General features: G+C 41.5%; 1 protein-coding gene across 1 annotated transcript; it reads left to right on the forward strand.

Annotated features, from left to right (window-relative positions):
* The first annotated feature begins 2,845 nt into the window (after positions 1 to 2,845).
* On the forward strand, positions 2,846 to 17,597 carry LOC142396374 (insulin-like growth factor-binding protein 5). The gene is made up of 4 exons (XM_075479017.1): positions 2,846 to 3,597; positions 12,908 to 13,122; positions 13,395 to 13,514; positions 14,355 to 17,597. Exons 1-4 carry the CDS (start codon positions 3,264 to 3,266, stop codon positions 14,484 to 14,486), a joined length of 801 nt encoding a protein of 266 aa, XP_075335132.1. The 5' UTR covers positions 2,846 to 3,263; the 3' UTR covers positions 14,487 to 17,597.
* The last annotated feature ends 286 nt before the right edge of the window (positions 17,598 to 17,883 follow it).

Here is a 17,883-nt window from a genome sequence, read left to right on the forward strand (position 1 = left end):
GTTGAACAAGAAAAACAAGCAACAGTGGCACTATCTACGCGCATGGCAGAATACATATCCTTAGCATCAGCTATACAGGAATGTATGTACTTGGAGCAGTTGCTCAGGGCTATAGACAAAGACAGATATACACAAACAAAAGTGTATGAAGACAATCAACGTACCATAGCACTAGCCAAAAACCCAGTAAATAGGCAAAGGTACAAATATATTGATATTAAGTACTATTTCATAAGTGAAACTGTGGGCAGTAAAAGGGTAATTCTGGAATACTGTCTGACTGAACAAATGATTGCTAATGTGATAACAAAACCAGCCACCAAGGTAAAACTAAGGAGATTTGCTCCAGATTAGTTTGGCACTTAAAAGCGTTTGCCAAATGAACACGTGTTTGTCTAAATGAAGAAATGTAATGGAAATGGAAACTATGTTTTGTAATCTGTTTCATTTTCAGATCACTCAGAGCTAAGAGCAAGTGGGGGTGTTAAGCGTTATAATTTGATGACGCCCTTACTCCCTGTTATATGATAGTATACCTGTACTGTTCTCCATAAGGTTTACGGTAGGAACAGAAAGTGACGTCTTCCTTGTTTTCGGTTCATTTTTTCCCGCCTTGGAGTGAATGAATCCCAGTTGTATCTGAGTCAAGCTCTGGTGATATCAGTCTGTATATGTGTTTAATAAATATGCCAAGAGGCTAAAGAGAAAGACCGAGTTGATCCTGCTTATCCTCCATGCGCACGCCTGAATTAACCTCAACAAAATGGTATCTTTGGGCACTTTGTTACAAGCAGCATGTTACAAAGACACAAAATGTGTTCCCTTTTATTAGTTGTAGCTACAAAAAGTAACAAAGTTAACACAGTTTGACGGAAATGAAAAAGCATTATTGCATAGAAAAGGTGGTGATTCCCAAAGGCCTACTTTCTAAAAACTCGGCATATCATGGCCTGCAGAATGTAAACTGAACAAGTGGAGGACAAAAGAAGTGTCAGGCCAAAAGAGTACAACAGATTAACAGCACTGGAAGTTAATGTCCTCTACTTGACTTGAAAGATGTACCCTTCAGTTGATCAAGCTACAGTTCACTGAAGCCTCATCAGCAACAGTGTTCATTGAAGGGTGGCTGTCAAGAGGCAATTCTTAAGGAAGGGAAACTGGGAGAAAAGGCTAAGGTATGCCAAATAACACAAGAACTGGACTGCAAATCAGTAGCAATGGGTATTGCGGAGTGATGAATCCTAATCTCTAGAGTCCGGACCTCAACATTATAGACGCAGTGTGGGATCATCTTTACAGACAAGTACAGTCCACTTTAGGATTTTACAAAAGACAACCAACTTTCAAAGAAGGGCATTGGAATATCCTTCAGAAGAACTATTTCCTGGCGACTACCTAATGAGATGACAAGAAAGCTTGTCTGAGAGAGTTCACCCATATGAACTTTGTTTTTTGGTTTATATGTTGTAATTACATTATATTTGCATATGTTTCAATAAGTTGCTGCACCTATTTCCCCCATTTTCCAGCTAGTATATAAAAAAATGAATGATGGCTCAAGACTTTTAGTCCAGGCAGTAATATCCTGGAGAATTAGATGGAAAAAATACTCCACAGGCTCTATTTTTTTTATCCGTATCAGTATAAATAATGTAAATATCATGCACAAAATTAATTAACGTTATAACTTTAAGCAGTAATGTGGCAATTGTTGTGACTTAACAGGCAGCAGAGAAGACATGAGAGAGGGCTCCTTCGCGGTGTTAACCATTGTTAACAGCGCCTTCTAGTGGTCAACAGCTGCGCAAGCCACCTCTCAGAGGATCCTGCCCTTATACACGGGATTAAGGAAAATTGTTTCCAGTGAGCAGATACGGGAATGAAAACCAACCAATGGACCTTTTGAACGCTTACTGAAGGCAGGAAAAGTCAGTTTTAAGGGATGGAAACCGGTCACATTCAGAACGCGCGTATGTGGCACGCACGCTGAAGCAGCTCAGGCGTTTTTTTTTTGTTCCAGCACTTAACGATATGCTTAAAGTTCGTGACATCCTCTCAGTGTCCCTTGTTGCGCGCACATATGTGTGAGAAAGGAGAGCCAGAGAGAAAAGTTGTTGGTGGATTTCCCTTCTGGCTTACGCAAATGGTGTCCGAAGGAAGCGACAGGTGCAGGCTTTAAAGGTGACTGGCAGACCGCTGCAGTGCTAACCAAACCAAGCGGGGGAAGAGCTGTCATTTAAGCAAATCTATTTCCCCGGTCCAACCCTTATGTAAGTGGATGATTCAGTAATGATCCCACACACCTTTTCCTTTTCCGATCCGCGAATGTAAAGCAACACTAAAGTGGTTCGCACCCATTTTCCCTCCCTTAGGATGTTCCGTTTAACCCGTGACAAAATAAGGCACTTCTGATTCAAGCAAGGGGTTTACCGAAGATTTTGTTCATCTGTTTTTTTTTGGGTTTTTTTGTATCTGAATTTTAAGCAGTTAACATGTAAAATAAAAGAAAATACTTGCTTTCCAGAAGCGTTCTCTGGAAGGGCAGTTTCTGTACACTTTGTTCCTTTGAATCTCTAAATAGCATAAAATTCCTCACCCACTATAAAATAAAATAGAAAAACAGAGAAAAATGCTGAGCGCGGGTTGTTTTTTTTTTTGTAGTGTGAAATAAAGATCTACAGGTTTTGATGGGTGCTCAGATGGTGTCGCCTCTTTCTGCTGTCGCTCCTTGTTGCACCTCGGCATCAGTTCAGCCCTCGGGGTGAGAGAGCGATCCTCCTGCTGCTGAAAAAATGTTTGGCGGACTGCCAAGCTGTGGAACAAGTGCGCCTCCCTTCCCTGCTGTTTAGCGTATTCGGAGTTGGGGGGTTTTGGGCACGGCTGTTTTTAAAAAGGCAAGGCAAGTCTCAAGTTGATCAGTCTGCTCAGGAAACTTGTGCTGGAGAAAGTACTGGAGTCTTAACTGGAGGGGCGAGAAGTTGAGATTTTACGCACAGACTTGTTTTGCTCCTGCAGAGGGAAATATTTCCGGGAAAATAGCACATATATTTTTAATTGGTCATTTAAAGTAATTTTGCAGCGTGCATAGCGAAAAGCCTACCATTGATGTTTTTATACATAGCAGCACTCCTGGATAAAGACTATTGGCTTTAACTGTAAAAATCGGATTATCTGACTGAGGCATTGTGTCCATTAGACCAAGCTACTTCCCCCCCTCCTCCTCGCATTTGAGCTTTATGCTATAACTGAAGAGAACGCCAACGATGTTTCTGAGTTTTTGCCTCTTGGTGACATTTATCTTGGGGCTGTCGGGGTGTTTGGGCTCGTACGTTCCGTGCGAGCCGTGTGACGACAAGGCGCTGTCCATGTGCCCGCCGGTCCCGGTCGGCTGCCAGCTGGTCAAGGAGCCCGGCTGCGGCTGCTGCCTAACGTGCGCCTTGTCTGAGGGCGCGGCGTGCGGCGTTTACACCGGGACGTGCACCCAGGGCCTCCGCTGCCTGCCCAGGAGCGGAGAGGAGAAACCCCTGCACGCCCTCCTCCACGGCAGGGGAGTGTGCACCAACGAGAAGGGATACAAAGCTGCCCTCCCGCCCGTAGGTAAGGACGCACACTGGCTGGTGAATGCACGATGCACAGGAGTGATGAGGTTGTGAATGCATTAAGCAGAAGAGGACCGCGGGGCTTCTCTCTCCTCTCGATTTGATGGCATGTTGAGGCTGTTTCTTTGGGGAAAAATCTTCCTAAAAATGTATAGCAGTCTAAATATTCTTGTGTTTGTTAAATAAATATAGGCTACTCCCAATTCCTGCTCCTTGATTTCGGGACCTTATAAAAAAAAGTAACCTATAGTTGCCCCCTTTACTGAGAGACCAAGAGTTAATGATCATGTGCGGCTCAGCTCTGTTTGACAGATGGTTTAAGGTGCCATCTGATTAACTTCTATCCACTGCCTCGAGTAAACTGTGTGCAGAAGCTTATTCCGACTCTCTGCAGATACGCAGAGAATATACACTTTCAAAATGTGAGACTCGGAACCCAGCCAGCTTGTCATACGAATTTCACAAAAATCATTGGCTGTGTGGGTCCAGTGCCAGTTGATCTGTTGCGCCTATCTCGCCGGGGAAAGTGGCTGTCCAACTGCGGTTGACAAAGATCCAGGTAGTCAACTCTTCAAAAATGTGCAGATCGGAGGCAGATTGGATGACAGAAGCGCTTCTTTTAGTATTTTTTGTCATCTACGCTGTTACGCAGCGCACAGCGCGTTCAACGGGTGAAACGCTTTATGAAAAGTGATCTGTGGACTGCGCGGTAGTTTATTTATTTAAGCGATATTAACAGGAAAGTGCGGCTGCGCCTGACGTTTGCTTGTTCTCCAAATACTCGATTTTAATATCCAGCACTCGAGAGTGTCTGTCAAAGCCCCCGATTTCCCCTCATTTTCTCCAGTTTTTGCGCCTTTTCATCATTCGAACCTCACTGCTTGAGATGTGAACTCGGTCCAGGCAGAGAGGAAAAAGTGCCTACTAGATCATACTGGAAGGAATGAGATGCTGCTCCACAGTCTGAGGAGTCTTGTTGAAGCAGAATTGAGATAGATTTAGACCTGCAGGGAACCCAGGGTCGTGTTTAGAGTTGGATTGCCATTAGTGTGAGAGAAATGAAGGAAAGAGAAAGAGTTAGACAGAGGGAGGAGAGGAACTGAGCCAGTTGTCTTGAATGATTTAAGACGTTTCTTGGTGTAGCAGGTTCCCTGTCACCGAGTTTTTGAAGCTTATCAGTGACAAGATTTGTAGGTGGTAACCGCAAAAGTTTTGGCTGAGAACGGGTGAGGGCTGATGGAGTCATCAGGCTGTGATCTCAGAGAGCAGCCCTCCCCCTGTCCCTTCTTATGACACCACAGGGAGAATGTGCTTTTTCTATAATTGCTATTGTTCCAAAAATAACAGCATGCTTTCCAAACCATTGATCACTATCTGAAATAATGTGGAAAGGTAGGCCTCCCTATCAGCACTGTGTGTTTGCTTCAAGTTTCAGTATCTTGCTCTCACATATACTTGGGCGGGACTGTGTGGGTGTCTGGGTGCACATTGTGTGTGATTGTTAGTGATGACACCTCAGGCAGTTTTGTCTCACTCTGGCCTCACACACACACACTCGTGCACACACACGGAAGCTGACTCCTTTGTTGGCCCTCTGAGGTAATCGGAGCATCTTTTCCTGCCTCTTGCAGTGCATTCATTGCACGGCTGCTCTGTCACATCGCCCGTGATTCAGCAGAATCCCTCCAGCTCTGTCTCCCGTTCCTCTTGAAGGGCCTTCTGTCAAACAGCTCCTTGGTTGGGAACTAGTGAGGTGAGCCTCTGGTTTCCTGTCATGTGGGGTTGCAGCTGCTTTAGCTGAGTGAGGCAAATGCAGGGAGGTGGAGCTCAAGTGTCCACCACACTCATGAGGCCATGAGAGCTGCAGCCTACTAAACACTGACTTGGACAGTAAAACAATGGTAGAGATGAATCTATCCTATAATCCCCTCATCCCCTTACCCCTTTTCAAGAAAAAGAACCCTGGTCATCATTTTATGTTTGTCTTCATGTCCCAGTAGTGGATTCATTCATGCTTTCCTCTTGCTCTTTGATCCCAGGAGTTGCTTGGATTGTAATGCACAGGCAGTGGTATGTGCTTTGGGGGCACTGCGAGTGAATCAGGCCCAGGACAGCTTGCCAAAAGATATGACTTCATGGCAGCAGGCTTCTCATCCTTTCATCCTTTAGGCTTCTGAAAGGGCCTAATGTTTCAACAGATTGCTCTCTGCCAAGAAACAAAAGATGATAAAGGAGTATTTCCAAATCTGCTATACTTTTCTCACAGATAGACAGTCAAACTGAGCTCCTTTTAACCATAGCTATAGGAAACCTGCAGCCCTCACTTCCAATTTTAATACTTTATATTTGTCTCAGTATTTTGCATGCGTGTGCATGCAGTTTGAATGCAGCGACATACTGAAGACTTTGTGGTTTTTCTTTTGTGACATGGATATGTCATCAATATTTATAATCATCAATAGGTTCAGTGACTGCAGGCCTCTGATGTTTTAATATTTGCATGAAAGCTTCACATAGGCACTGTGATGCCACTATTCCTAAATCATTTGTAATCACTGGGCACAATGGCATCACTTACTTGAAGAAAGCTATTTAACTTTGAGCATTAACATCTGCTTTTTCCACACTAACATCATCACTGGCACTGCCAGTTATTGGGTTGTTGCTGAGAGACCAAAGCAAGTGGGAAGAAGCAGATTCTCTCTGACCGTGCACTTTGACTCGTCACAGTGGTGTGCAGGCATGCCACGTTAGATGCTGCTCCGGTCATACGTGGGCCCAGTTGCCTTACAGCTGGATGGACTCCTGCAAATGGAGCAGGAGGGGCTGACTTTGCCTTTGTCTCGTTCAGTGCGAGCTTAGCATGCTGCAAGGGAATCTGTAGCAGGTGCTTTGCAAGGAAGGTCATTTTCTCAATATATTACATGTTGACTTTCAGAGAGAAGCTTTCATTTTGGGGAAAATGTGAAACAACGTTTTGGATGTGAAGCTGATGCTGATGGTTACATCAGTTTTACTGCCTGTTTTCAGTTACAGTGGGATCACAGGGACAGCCAACAGCACTGGGGCTGTCATTGGCAAGCAAATTTCTTCTATGGCACAGTTGCTTGATTTCTCCCTGTAAAACTTTACAGTGGTATTTGTACAGCTTACTGGTCACTGACACTTAGCCTTCTGGTGGCAACAGCTGCAGAAGACATCAACCCTCACTGTATTGCAGACTTTTAAAAATGATATCACATGTGTTTGACCCGACCTGTGTGCTGTGATCTCAACTCCTACACCTGGTTACATACTAGCATGCTGTAAGAAAGGACCCAAATCTTTTCACTGTTACTATGGGGGAGTTTTTCGAATTTCCACTCACAAGCAGGACAAAAAGGCTCAAGTTTCTCAGGATTTGGGAAACAATGGAGGCTCCAGTGAATTCTCTGGAATGTTGATGTTGCTCAGAATGTTAGAGTGAGCCTTATTCTGTCATTAAATAGCAGTTCCTCATGAATGATGGACAATGAATCTTAAATTTAAATCAGGTATGATAATGGACGTTTCTTCAAATTGTTTGCTGTATGCATTGAATCACATTAAATAGATATTCATGGACTTGCAATTGATCAAAACATTACCCACTAAAATCACACAAAGAACAGTATTAACCCTGGTTTTAGTTTTTTATTTCTCTGCACAACCTGGAGCACAACCTCTACTCTTGCTAAAAAAGCTGCTCCTGCCACCAGGAGGGAGTTAAAAGTTTGTCACACCCAGTAATTGTGTTGTGGTGACCCAAAAAGACACTGCATCCATGCACGTAGCTTGTTGAAAACCCAGAAATGGGACGAGACCTCAGACCAAAATAAACAATGTACAGTAGAACAGCAATGCATGTCATTCTGATGATTTACTGTTCACATGGCTTGCAAAATGAAACTAAGTGCTTCTTTGTGTTGTGAAAGCTGTAAACATGCAGACAGTTTGCTTACCTATAGCTGCATTTCCCTCTTGGAAAGACGTTGCATCCTCTCATAAGTCCTGTTTTGCAATTTATGATCCTTGAATTGTTCTTGTTACTATTTATACCTTGCATTCAGAAAAGCAGGAAACTTTTTGATTGCAATGAACAGATTCTGTGTGCACAATACTGCGGGAAGCGTTATTTCCTGCATATTCAGAAGCCGATTGAGAGCATGCACAAGGCCAAAACGCAGAAATTCCACTGACAACAGGACATACATGTCTGGTGGCAGAAAGAAAAAAAATCCTGAACAAAACTTATTTACAGATTCTTCCGGCTGGTCTGGACATGAGCTTCTTTCAGACATCAGTCACTTAATCTTTCTTATAAAAGCACTTTTCTGTTTTCATCTCATGAGCAGAAGATGTACACTTTTTGGCTTTTTGACTGTGATTGTACATATTTGGATTAAAAGCAAGACTTTAAAATATAACTTTAAAGCTGCGGTCTGCAAGATTTGTTGTTGTCATACGTAAAGTCCTACTTTTTGGCATTTTAAGAGTTTACATGATCTATCAGAACGCTTGAAGTTGAAAACGGTGACCTCCGTAGTCGCAAAATGCAAGAAATGCTTATTTTTTAACCGAAAAATAAAAAGTTATTCAACTTCCTGTCCCGCCCCTTCAAAACACATGAGAACTCGTGCACGTAGACGTGCACGCCAGATGCGCTTACACGACTCCTCATTCATCAACTCACCTGTCATTTGCGATCATGGAAGACACAGTAAGTAGACTAGCCCGTAATGAAGTTCAATAGTCCAGATAAATAAGCGTGGGGACGAGCCTACCTTGTATCGCGCGTGCACAATCGGTGATTGACAGGCGGCAGAGCCCAGCTCGTAAACCTGATTGGTTACCTTTTACCGGTCCGGTCTGCAATTTTGTAAACAAACCTGCTGGCTTTGGAGGGACCTAGCGGGACATATAGGGGACCTAGAGAACTCATTTTTTTTTTGTATTGGGGTATTTAATGTACTACTTTCAGAATCCCCGGACAGTTCCAGGCATTATGCTTGAAAAAGAGTTGCAGACTGCAGCTTTAATCTATAACTGCATTACAGTGTATGTGAAAAAAAAGTTTATTGAAAGCAGTCCCTACATCAGCTGAGAAATTCTTTTATTCGGAACACTCAACATCAGCAACATAAACAGCCCTGTCTCTAAATATGCTGCTGCTACTTTCACCATTTTAGTGCTAAAAGCTAGCATTAATGTTTAGTGACAGAACTGAGCTAACCAAACAAATGTTAGCTTAGTTTAATGTGAAATAACAATTTTCAGAACTGTTGTTTCTTTACCTCTTAAATCATATTATTTGTATGACAACGCAAATGTAAACAAGTTCTCCCTTTTATCTTTATTTTTGGTTTGGAAACTCAAGCTGGTTTCAATAACTGATGGGTATTCTTGCCATTCGGAATTCAAGGTAAACAAGAGAAACTTGTGCGAAAGAAAAAAATGGACCAGACTCAGTGAATAATTCCCTATAATCCCTATATAGATCAGTGAGCAGTGCTGACCAACATGTCATTGGGGTCATCAGGTGGGAACCTGCTTTTCTGATGGGTATTCTTGCCATTCGGGATAATGTGAAATGATGACCCATCATTCACATCTTCCCTAAACAGTTCACAATTCGCCCCAGACAATATGAAGTTAGATTGTGGTATGCTGGGTGGCATATTTTAAAGAATGCTCTCCCATTATCTCTGCTTAAGTCCATAGTTGCCTGGTTAGATTTAGTTTTGCTCGGCTAAAAACTGTCACATCTAGTGGAGTAGAGAAAGCAGAAGTAGAGAGAAGATGGGCCTTACCAGGAGTTATTGAATCGCAGTGCTAAATTTTAGATTTGCAAGCTGGGATTGTGCCAAAATTTGATCTCGAACGAAATCCCTGCTGTTTTATTTGACTAATTTATTTCAGTAAACAAATTATAATACTTCCAAATACATTTAGTATTGTCTTCATTTTATGGAGTCATGTGTAGTGGATTTTATGAGACACTATCAATAATGAAAACATGTTTTGAAATTAAAAGTAATTTAAAATGTTTTTTTTTATTATTTCTTCCAGTGAACAGATATGTTTAACATTTTGTTATAAGGATTAGAAATGGACCAATATATGATATTTGAGGATGATCATACAGCATAAAATACCCTATCCTGAAGTTAGAACTCAGGATCTGTACATACAAAAGACACCCTAAGAGCAAGCAAGATTACAAAATGGCATCTGAACATACCAACGCATGAAATCAACTTCACAGTGTCTAATGTGTGTTTAATGTTTGTTGTTTCCTAAGGGTCACCAAGGGGAATACCAATTTACAGAGAAATACTAGGCAATTGGAAGGCACCCTGTCACATCATTCATCTGCCTGTGATGTTACCTAGCAATATAATTTAGGTCTTCACCAAACAGATGGGGACCCACAAAATGAGACCACTATTTGTCTGTATGTCTTTAAACTGGTTGCTCTGGGTTCCAGCATTACAGCCGCCAAGTTTGAAGAAGATTGGACATATGGTTGTCAGAAAACAGACAGACAAATAGACAGATCACTCTTAGATTTTTTTAGAGATACACCACTGGTCATCTGTGTCATCCTAAGATATTCTAGCATTACCAATCTTTGCCATATTTTAAAATGCTTCCTTTTCTTTTGGTAGCCAGGACCTGACTTTTGTGTTAATACACACACTGGCAGTGACACCTCCCTTTCTGCTCTAGAAACTGCCAGGTCATCAGGCCGTAGCCTGGCTTTCAAATATTAAGTAGTGGAGGCAGTGTGACACTGGAGGATGGGTTACTATAGTTGTGCTTTATGTGGCACAGGCCCTGCAATTATCTTGTCCTACCCCCAGATGAGATTAAACAGCACCTCTATTCACTATTCTCTTACATCTTGTAAAGATGTAATTTCAGATGCAATACAGACACTGACTTAATCAAAGGCAGGACATAACAAATGTGGTGTAATGCTGGGAAATACAATGAAAGGTGGAAGAATCTATTGTCCTGGCTTTTTTGCTGTCTAAATGGTATAATTATAGTCTTAAAGATCCAGTGGAGTAAAAAAAATCTAAAGAAGGGGTAGCTTATCTTTCAAGCTTGGACTTCTGCCCGTAAGAAACTTGGGATATTCATGAAGCATAATTATGGGCAGATGTTAATTTTTAAACAGAGAAGTATCAAGTGCACCTCCTTTGGCTGCTCCTCTTCTCTCATTCTAATGAAATCTTTAGCTGGAAACGAGGGAGAGAGATACGCCACAGCTTTGGGTTCAGCTCAATGGAGAACCTGCACATGAGTTGGCTTCCGTCCAGGATCTTGGCTGTGTTTCAGGAGTTAAACCAGACCCTCTGAGTTTCCTTTACAAGCTTGGTACCCTTAGCATGGAAAAAATGAGTTTTTGTGGCCAAACTGAAGAGCTGAAAAGCCCACATCAGAATCAAATTTGTGATTTTTTTTTTTTTCAGTGTTGGTCTTTATCTTGTAAAACTTACATGGATTTTAGAATACATCCTTGTATGTTGCACACATTGTTCTCTAAACACCAATTTCTCTCCATGAAGTGACTGACTTGTAAGCGTAATTTATGTGCTACGGCTGTTTTAGTCTGACCATTTATGTGCTCAAATTAAATTACACATGAAACAAGAATGCATGCTAAAAAAACAGTCCTTTTTTTTCAGCAGCATGTTTCATTGCCAAATATGTGACATTTTAATCAGGCGCCCTGCAAAATTATTGGACTGTACAGCAGAAATAAAGAGGTTTTCCACACTAGCCATATGCATGGTGTACATAGGAATGCTTGTTTGAAATATTTATTTATAGCGAGCAATAGCTTTGCGGTCTGAGCAGGGAGACACAAGGACATATCTAAACACAAACCAAGGCCTGCCAAGTCATGAGTTGTGAGATTAATTTCAAAGAGACAGTAGTGCAGTGCAGAAGCCAAAGACCCAATTCTGGTAATCAACCTGCCCCCGGGCTCTCCAACAACCCCACCTCCCCTCCTTAACCAAAGACTCCCAGACACTCATGCTGTGTCAGGCTCTTTGAACGTCAGTTTCTCGAAGCTCATGGCCTTGCTCCGTCTCAGTGCCTAGTTCTCCATGGTGGCAGTATACAAACAGGCTTATGAGCAAAGTTATGGCAGCTTGTTAAATAATATTTTACAACCTGTTCTCTATGTATGGAAGTTGATTTAGCAGCAGTTGGCCTATAGTCCAACATTCCTCTTTGGTTCAGTGCCTTTGGCTCAGTGCACCCAGGCGGGTTTCCTTGTCAGATAAATATAGCCAGGGTCATCCACTGGCACCATCACTAGAGCCAGTTGGGGCCTGGCAAAGTCCCCATAACAACTCTGTACTTATGGTACAGCTAAGCCAAAAGGGGTGGGGGGTGGAGGACTTCTTTCTGTGGCCTCAAAGAACCTCTGGCTGGGGGTTCAGGCTTAAGAGGCTGAGCCCCAAAGATAGGAAAGGGGGGGGGGGGGCGGGGGGGTTGGTTTAGGATAAAGGACCTGAACCGGTAAATATCCCATCAAGAGAGTCTTTCAGATCTCTGAGTCTACAGTGCCCCCTGGGGGACTTGAAATTACATCTAGGAAGTATATAAAATGTGACACAAATGTACAAGCATTTATATTCGTCCAGAGAGCGACTAGATTTTCCTCAGCTTGACATTTCATCAGCCTAATGTAGGACACGTTGCTGTAAAGTTACGACACCCAGGAGCCTCAGTCCCAGTCGCAGTCAGCAGCCCAGATGATACGTTAACACATTTTCCAGGCAAAGTTTAGGCAGTCACGCTGCATGTGATACAGTTCTTTCCCAATCTGAAGAAGTCTCTCTGCTCAAAAATATGTGTCAGCAACTGTCATTGTGTCTGTATTTATGTCTGTGCTTAAAGCTCATCATGTCTCACTCATAAATAAGAAAAAATCATGGAAGGGTACATTGTTGTTTGACTGCTATTAGTACATTTGGTGTCTGTCTTGCTCTCATAGATGCATCTAAGTGAGATTGGACGAGAAAGTGTGATTTTAAACTGTTGTGTTAGCTGTACATGCCCATCAGCTGTTGGTTTAAACGTATGCCTCCCCTTCACTGTCAACACATGTATCCTAAGTAGAATCTTTTTTTAAATTTGATGCAGAAGAAAAGTAATATATTTTTCACAACAATAGACAAACTGCTGAATGCTAACCGCACACAAACCAAAAACCTTTTAAAAAAAAATAAAGTGCCATTGTTTAAACATCTTTTTTTGTTCTGGTGCAGATCGTGAGTCTCGAGAGCGTGAGGACACCATCAGTCCAGAGACTACTGGGGACATGCTGCAAGCTAAAGTGCCACTCCATCCCAAAGACATTGTGAAGAGTAAAAAAGAAATTGCGGTGAAAAAAGACCAGAAAAGGAAGCTTGGCATACAGCGTTCTATGGGCTCCACAATGGATTACTCCCTTCTATCCGTGGACAAGCATGAGCCTGAATTTGTAAGTACTAGCATTTGTGACTGGCAGCTTTTAGTTGCAGAATGATACTACTACAGACGGTTAATTTTTTCAAGTAGACATTTACATTGAAGTGAGGCAAGGATTTAAACCACTGGATGTAAAAAAAAAAAAAAGAGCTGCCATTTTTAGATTATTTTAAATGACAAAACTTTATAACCATTAATCTGCCTAAAATAGGCATTAACGTTCACAACACAGCATACCTTTGACTATGTTGCTTGGTTGTGACCCTCTATTGCATTTCTCTGAAGGGTCCCTGCAGGAGAAAACTAGATGGGATCATTCAGGGTATGAAGGACACTTCTCGTGTGATGGCTCTGTCTCTCTACCTTCCCAACTGTGACAGAAAAGGATTCTTCAAGCGCAAGCAGGTGAGTGTGGCCTCTTTGCACTTTAATTTCAAATGTTGACATTGCACGATCAAAACTAATTGTTCCTTACTATTACAAGCATTTTTTAAAGGTAATCCTTTGTTTAGTCTCTCTGTGCTTTTTTAATCAAACTGTTGTAGGGGCTTGCTAAGGGAAATGGGAACTTGGGAGCTTCTAAAAGGACGACAGACCTTTTATCGACTTTTTCTAAAATTGCATTTGCACCCCAGACAGAAACACTGAAGTGATGTGGTAGCCAGTTGGTAGTTGGTAGATGAGCTGAAATGATATAATTCCTCTGTTGTTCTGTAGCCCAAATAAACCCCATTACTGCCAGCCCATTCCACTTTATTTTGTTCACTGTACACTTGCATCACAGATGGTTTCCTTCAATGCTGGAATAGTACCAAACTTGAGGTTAGAGCTACAAAGTTCTCCACATTCTACGAATAATGATTATCCGCTGCTCCTGAAGTGTGTTATAATATGATTTGATACACTAAGATTAGATTTGACACAATGCGATACGATATCTTACGATACAATGCAATACAATACAGTAAACTTTATTCTCCCTGTAGGGAAATTTTAGATAGATGCCTTCACAGTTACAGCAAAAGATAATAAAAAAAAGAAGAGGTATTTCCTCCAATAGCTAAAAGACCTATGAAAATATTTTTGCAGTTTGAAAACACCACCAGTGTATCCGAACTAGTAGCTTATTACTCATCCATATATACATTACTCTTCTGTATCATGCCTTGTGGTGAACAGGGTTCCAGCACCTTTTGTTATACAGCTACATTTCCAATAAAACTGTTCTTTTTTTCTCTCCCACAGTGCAAGCCATCACGTGGTCGCAAAAGAGGCATTTGCTGGTGCGTGGATAGGTATGGTGTTCAGCTCCCAGGCACAGACTACAGTGGAGGGGACATTCAGTGTAAAGACCTGGAGAGCAGCAACAACGAGTGAAATGAGGAAGACCATCCTTGACTCCCCAACCCCCATCCCCCATCCCAAAACCGCCGCATGACGCAAGGCCCATGACGCAAGGCCCATGACTCTTCTCTGAATCACACCTGTTTGCTCTGCCCTCTGTTCACCTCAAGATTTTTGTTTTTCAAGTGGGGAAAAGAAAAGAAGAGATAAATCCAGACAAAAAGAGCAGGCTGAAAAAAAGACTCATATGTTTTCTTTTTTTTTCTGTTTTTAACCAAGCACTCTTTTCTGAATGAGGGGGAAAGACCCTGAAAATTTACTAGACCCCTTGACTATTGGTCATGGGATCCCTTGTATGAGCCTGGCTTTGAGAAAAACACATGCACAGAATGGATTTATTTTTGCAGGAACTGGGTATTTCAATACAATACTTGCTGTAATATAAAATTAATACAAAATCACTGTGGGCTAAAAAAGCTAAATGTAAAAGCATCATACTGATGGAAAACAATTCAGTTTTAGGTTTTGGAACATGATGCCACCATGGAAGTGATGATTGGCAGAGTCATTGTTTTTTTTTTGTCTGTTTTCCAAAAGAACAAAAAAATAGAAACAAGAGATGGAGATATGCCGTAACAGTTGACTCTATCTGGGTATGTGGTTCTGTCATAGCACTTACGAATAGGGGACCCTGCTTAGATATGTATAACTTCACAATATTACGTGTGCTTGGGTGTGGGCATGTGTACAGTGTGAATGTGTGTTATATATGAGCCCATGTTGGTGTATGATGGAGAGAGCCTATTACAAAATAGAATGTCTTTTTTTCTTTCTCTTTTATTTGATTTTCTCACTACAAGTATTGCTAGTGCTTGAGGTGGTCGTGTGGCTGGCCTTCTCTATAATGTAAAGAATGTCTCTCAGAAACAAAGGAGTAAGTAGATCATCACAGATGAACCTATGTAAGTGGCTCTTTGACAATGTAGCTAGCCTGATATATGCCAACTGTGCCTATTTGAACAGACACTGCCATGCAGGGCGACACAGAGCTAAGAGAGCGCTGGCTCTACTGGTGAACATTTTTCAGCTAAAAGGATTGGGGCTCAAGTTTGAATTTGATCTTTTGAGTAACGTGCATAATCAAACTTGCCAGTCGGGCCGGTTGCTTCTCTGATTCATTTGTGTGAAGTTTAGTTTTGTATGGTTGTGTTTGTGCTGTTTTCTTTGCCTTCAGTGAAGTAAAAACTGCCCACTTTTGAGCCATGTTCCTTTATCAAGTGGTTTCCCCTCAGTACTGCTACCACAGTGTAACCATGGTGTATTGCATTACTTTTAAATATAGTTATTGAATGTTGATTTTCCTGTAGAATCAAAGTATGACAATTATGTAAATGTGCTTGGAAAAAAAACATTTTTGCCTGTAAAGAATTTGAATAAGTCCCTGTGGCCTGTCAGTAGAGTGGTCCACAATCATTTGACTACAGTGCAGTCAAAGCTAAGCCTCTGGAATCCTACTGATTGCATGCCTCCATACAAAGGTTATCTGCCTCTATCTCAGAGGAGAGTGATCAAAACAAAGGTTACAGGATATAACAGGGTTTTAATGGACTTGTTCTCTCTCTGTGTGCAAATCACAGTGCCTTTCTACATGCAAATACATTTAAATACTGACGTGAAAGTGACACGGCCATCAAATGAGGGCAACCTTCAGACAGCCTCAGCTGGGGGCCGATGCTTGGTATGACAATAAAAAGGTCTAGGTTCAGTTCTAATTAAGACAAGAACGATGAATGTGGTAGATCTTTTAAATTATGTCAGCAATACATTGCAAATCCTGTAATCTCTGCATGTACCTCCATTTAAATTCTGGACTAGGAAGATGTGCAAGGAATCGCTGAGAAACAGTCAGTTTAAACATCCTTCTCTTTCTTTGACAAACGATAAGCAAAGTTTCTTGCTTTTTCAAGTGAATGCCAATATATATGACGGTGAGAGAGGGGAAGCCAAAGGTTGTTTGGATGTTGTGAAAGAGAAATGATACATACATCCTACATGGCTTCTGGTTGTGAAAAATGATCAAAGCTCCTTCCCCTATTTCCAATACCAAATCCCTACTACCACTTTTGAAAAACTAAAATGCAGCTTGCACTTCTTTCATTTACTCACTATTGATATTGATACCTAACGACATCCTACATTGTGGTATCAGGAAGTTAGTGGAACAACAAAAAGTTGAATGTTGGGTTATCTTGTGCTTACCATTCAAAGATGGTGCTTTGGAGTAATTTTAAATGACAGGGGCTGTAAAGCCCATGCCTGGGACCTTCAATACAGCAACATCTTGTAGAAAAGAAAATAGATGAAAGTAACAACCAGCTAGAGGTGTTCTTAAAGCCTATTGCGCAGAGATGACAGCTGATATAGAAAGGGCGAAAAGAGACAGAGGAGAGAGGGAAGAGAGAGCGCCATGGGCGGTGGTCATTATCAGGGCCTAGCCACTTCCCCACTGTGGGGTCACCAATTACAAGACATTAGATACAGTTAGTAAGACACAAGGAGTCATGGAAATCTGGGGAATGTAATACTGCAACAAGGTGCACAGGATTTTGATATGAGTAATCTTGAGTCAAAAAAACAATGAAAGATCAAATATATCTGGAATAGAAAAATGTCTGGACCAGTTAATGATGCAAACAGGTGGAAGATTACTCTTTTACTGAATAAGCAATTTCCTGTTTCTTCACCTGTTTGTGAGTGGTAGCTTCCTCAGGTTTCTCATTTCCTGCTTGGTTTTAAACTCATATTCACATTTCATTTTTCAGTAGAACGATAACTACAGTACAGCTTTTTTCTGAATACATAATGCTTTTGGATATGATGAGACACTTCAATTGGTTTTCATAATTTGGTGTTCACTAGCTTGTGAAATAGACCCATCGGTGGCAGGAGGATAGCGGGAAATAATGGTCAGTATTTGGAGCAACATAGGACAAATAAGAAAAAAAAAAGACAAAAAATCTCAAATTATCAAAGTGAATATCACTGTGTAATATTTATTCAACTTGTAATTTATGTACTCTTTTAACCTTTGTCTTTTTTGTTATGACAAAGCATTTATTTAAATAAAGTTATGTATTCATTTAAGCACTTTTGTGAGTTTTTCATTTGTGCGGTTGCATTTTTGAGAGGAGTAGCTGCTAAATTGGCCTCAGATATACAGCATTGCATTGGAATCATCCTGATTGTAAGCACTGGCTAATCTCTAAGGCACGAGCTGATAAACCTCTTAGACCCAAGTCTGAGACACTTAGGCTAGCCCGTAGGATCCCATGCAGCATGCAGGATGTGACTTTATAAAGCCTCACCCGAAGGCAAGTCACCTGGTTTTCAACACCATAGTCAGAAAGATTGCACAGGAACAAGGAAGTAA

The sequence above is a fragment of the Odontesthes bonariensis genome, chromosome 12 (genome assembly GCF_027942865.1).
Source record: "Odontesthes bonariensis isolate fOdoBon6 chromosome 12, fOdoBon6.hap1, whole genome shotgun sequence".
In the NCBI taxonomy this organism is placed as follows: Eukaryota; Metazoa; Chordata; class Actinopteri; order Atheriniformes; family Atherinopsidae; genus Odontesthes; species Odontesthes bonariensis.

What these genes read in the sequence shown, in the direction of transcription:
- LOC142396374 (XM_075479017.1), top strand. Translation starts at nt 3,264, where the DNA reads ATGTTTCTGAGTTTTTGCCTCTTGGTGACATTTATCTTGGGGCTGTCG. An exon ending in ACAAGCATGAGCCTGAATTT is followed by an intron (nt 13,123 to 13,394) that starts GTAAGTACTAGC and finishes ATTTCTCTGAAG; the next exon opens with GGTCCCTGCAGGAGAAAACT. An exon ending in GATTCTTCAAGCGCAAGCAG is followed by an intron (nt 13,515 to 14,354) that starts GTGAGTGTGGCC and finishes TCTCTCCCACAG; the next exon opens with TGCAAGCCATCACGTGGTCG.